The sequence below is a fragment of the Ruditapes philippinarum genome, unplaced genomic scaffold (assembly GCF_026571515.1).
Source record: "Ruditapes philippinarum isolate M1 unplaced genomic scaffold, ASM2657151v2 ctg189_1_1_1_1, whole genome shotgun sequence".
In the NCBI taxonomy this organism is placed as follows: domain Eukaryota; kingdom Metazoa; phylum Mollusca; class Bivalvia; order Venerida; family Veneridae; genus Ruditapes; species Ruditapes philippinarum.
Window position 1 is genome coordinate 542,822 of NW_026860350.1, and position 3,395 is coordinate 546,216.

General features: G+C 29.7%; 1 protein-coding gene across 1 annotated transcript; it reads right to left on the minus strand.

The window, feature by feature from the left end:
• Positions 1–1,007: 1,007 nt before the first annotated feature.
• Positions 1,008–2,117, minus strand: LOC132759747 (alpha-(1,3)-fucosyltransferase C-like). The gene has a single exon (XM_060751575.1). The coding sequence runs from the start codon at positions 2,115–2,117 to the stop codon at positions 1,008–1,010; it is 1,110 nt and encodes a 369-aa protein (XP_060607558.1).
• Between the last annotated feature and the right edge of the window lie 1,278 nt (positions 2,118–3,395).

The window sequence follows — 3,395 nt, forward strand, 5'->3', positions numbered from 1 at the left end:
GGAACATAGCTTCCCAATCATAGTTTATTCATTCTGTTTTTCAAATAAGATATGTTCAGTAAGAATTTTATAGATTTCAATAAACTTTTGTGACTAAATATTTTACTCCAGGATAAGCATAGAAATAAATAAAACAAAGTAGGTGCAACATTTTATTCTTCTTTCTTTTTTGCATACAGAACATAAGAATAGTAGTCATAACAAATCTTAAGTTTTTATGTATTAAGCAAATACTCAATTTGATAATTCCTTTTACTTTTCATGCATTGACCATGACTGTTTAATTAAGTTATTAAAATTAACTATTTCAATTAAATGATATACATCAGAAAAAAAAACGTTATAAATGAATAAATAGATGAAAACATCAAGTTTACATCTTATTCAGTGTTTACGAAACCTCTCGTCAAGATATTTCTCAATGTCGGTAGAAAATTGTTTGTTATATTGTTATGCAAATAAATTCACTTCTCAATTATTTTTTTTACAACGAAGAACTATTCAAACGCATTTTACTCAAGTATTTCTATGCTACCGTTTTTCTGTTACACAATATTTTAGGAATCGATTTCCCTATATTATTGTGAGTTATTTCAAATAGAAAATCACAAACACAAACACATGGCTGCTGATTGTTTGTTTTACCAATATGTTATTTATTTTGATCCTTAATTCAATATCATCACCTGTTGTCTTGTTCTCGGATACACATTGATTTTCTAACAGAACGATTACATTACAGAGAGATCGTTTCTTTACCTATAATAATCTTGGAGTCCATATCATTAAAAAAAATCAATGGTTATTTTCAACATGTGTCAACAAAAAATAGCATATGGAAGATTAACAATATATTTATGTTAAGACAGGCTAATTTATATCTGTTACGATATGAAGCAATATTATTATTGAATAATGTCAATGTTTTTTTTTATGTTTGTTCCACGAACACACCAGCACTTGAATAAGTTGACTTGCAGCTTTAACTTTAAATTGGTGAAATTAAATCATAAATCATTTGGTCTTCTACATTGACTGATATTTGTATGCATATCCATTCTAGAAAATGTTTTTCTATACTTTGGTAAATTATTTAGTCTTTTACAAATTTCGCATTTAAGTGCGTCCGGATCATTAACAATGCTTTTATATCGATCCTTACTTTGCAAAAAGTTGATATAATCTTGTTCACTGCTTCCTAACTTCATGAGGTATGCTACTAAACTGGAAATATCTTTAAAATCTGCCGTGTTAATGTACGTATTTGTTGGAATAAGTTTATGATAATCTGCTCCTCCTCTAACAACAATGATCCAGTCGTGATTGTAATTACGAAAAAACTTTTCGGAAATAAAATCATCGCATAATGCGGTTTCAAATGCAAGGTAGAATTTATATTTAGGAATGATCTTATAAAGATCTTTGACTTCCAGCCCATCATTTCCACATACACCTAGCATATCTACTTCAAATCCATGGTTGGTCATTTCTGTAATGTATTGTCTTCGAGCACTTGATGATTGGCATTGTCTGACAAGCCAAAGTGCATTTCTGGTTTTTCTATTGTACACATATTTATAATCCTTTCCGGGTATGACATCCTGCGGTAAAAGATATCCTCTCGCGTCTACTATGTCAGAGTTAAGTGTGTACGATATTGACCAGTTCATTGTATTATACCAAGACTCGCGTTCATAATCTAAATTATAATAATCAACAGGAGGAAAATTAGAAACAAATATCCACACTTGATTGGCATTTCTTAGATAGCCAGGAATAGGTGGCTCAGTTCCCATTCTTTCATTTCTTATTCCTATGTTAAATATTACAGCATCAGCAGACTGGAGACCATTCTGATTTGTAGTAAACTCACAATTACTACAACTGCACGAATCTAAAGTCGGATATTGGTCGTACAGATGTTTCCGTTTTCTTTCTTCATTAAACAAAATGATAAGTTTTGAACTTCTTGAATTGTTTACACAATCATTTTCTGATTTCAGATTTAAATCAGTCAGATTCTCTATTATGTAAAATCCTTTTTGTATAGAACGTCCTGCAGGTAACGGCCGAATAATAAAATAGTATAATAGTAAAGCAGAAAACACAATATTCATTAAGTGTAATCTAGTTCTTTTAAAAAACATATTATTGTAAAATAAGCATGTGTTTTTAAAAGTATTTAAAATCACCTGAATCTTTACCAAAATACCTTTTTAATAAAATGCTAATTGTTCTTTAAGATGACTTTAATGATAAAAGTACCGTAATTTTCCGAATTTCCTTCAAGAAAATAAATAAAATGGCGGACTTGTAAGTATACAAAACGAATGTTTATTGATCCATCAATTGTAAAAAGGATGTTCCATCACATGAAAGAGTAACATATTGCATTATATGAAATCTGTATCAAGTAATCAATCCTAACATTGTGTATATACAAACATTTTACATACATGTAAAATCATAGTTATTTGATAATCAGAAGAGACAAAACAATGATGTACGTTGTTTTGACATTGGTAAGACTAAAATCAAACAACTACTTAAAACAAAACGTAAATATATGAAGTCCTTACATGTTTTATGTTTTCCTTGTACATGGATTAAATAATTAAGATTGTTTACGAGGTTTTCTAAAGGATACTTGATCTCCAATACACCAACTATAACCCTTACAAACGCTTGCTATACTGATTTATTTTAATAAAACTTGTGTTATGCTTATTGTATCACTGACTGTCGGCATTTAAACCCACATAACGAATCTTTTACCTTTTCCAAGGTCTGATTATGATGTCGTTTACGTTCAAATATTGCCCGAATCACATCACGATATATTCAAACTAATAAAGGATTAATGTTTTATCTAACTTTGATTTCTTTCATTCCATTCTTTCTTTTGTACACCGAAATGTGGGAACTAAATCAATTATTCGTCACACAATTTGTGTGGTTTGGTTATTTCTGTTATTAAATGTTTAGGTTATTGTACTTAAACGTTTTTGCCTGATGTGTTTGTGCATGTGTGCTTTAGTATACTTTGATTTTATTGACCTGTCAATTATGAATACATTATAGCACTCATTTAAATATTCGATCCAACTTCGGTTTTGTCCGTGTTATTTACGAGAATTAATGTGGAGTATATTAGTCATGTTTTGAAAGTCACACCAGCATAATGTGGAGGTTTTCGTTAATTCACAAAAGCACAGTCGGTTAAGTGAATGCCTGATAATTTACAGGTCTGTGGTTCGATCCCATCTGTTGCCATTGTTATAGTTTCTTTATTTTTACAGTATATTTTTATGGAATCGATTTGTTGTTGTTTTACGGGATTGAAATGGCATTTAATGATTTTGATCCGAATGAATTTTAAACAATTATTCTTAAAC

Coding starts and splice junctions, on each gene's coding strand:
- LOC132759747 (XM_060751575.1), bottom strand. CDS start 2,117: ATGAATATTGTGTTTTCTGCTTTACTATTATACTATTTTATTATTCGG.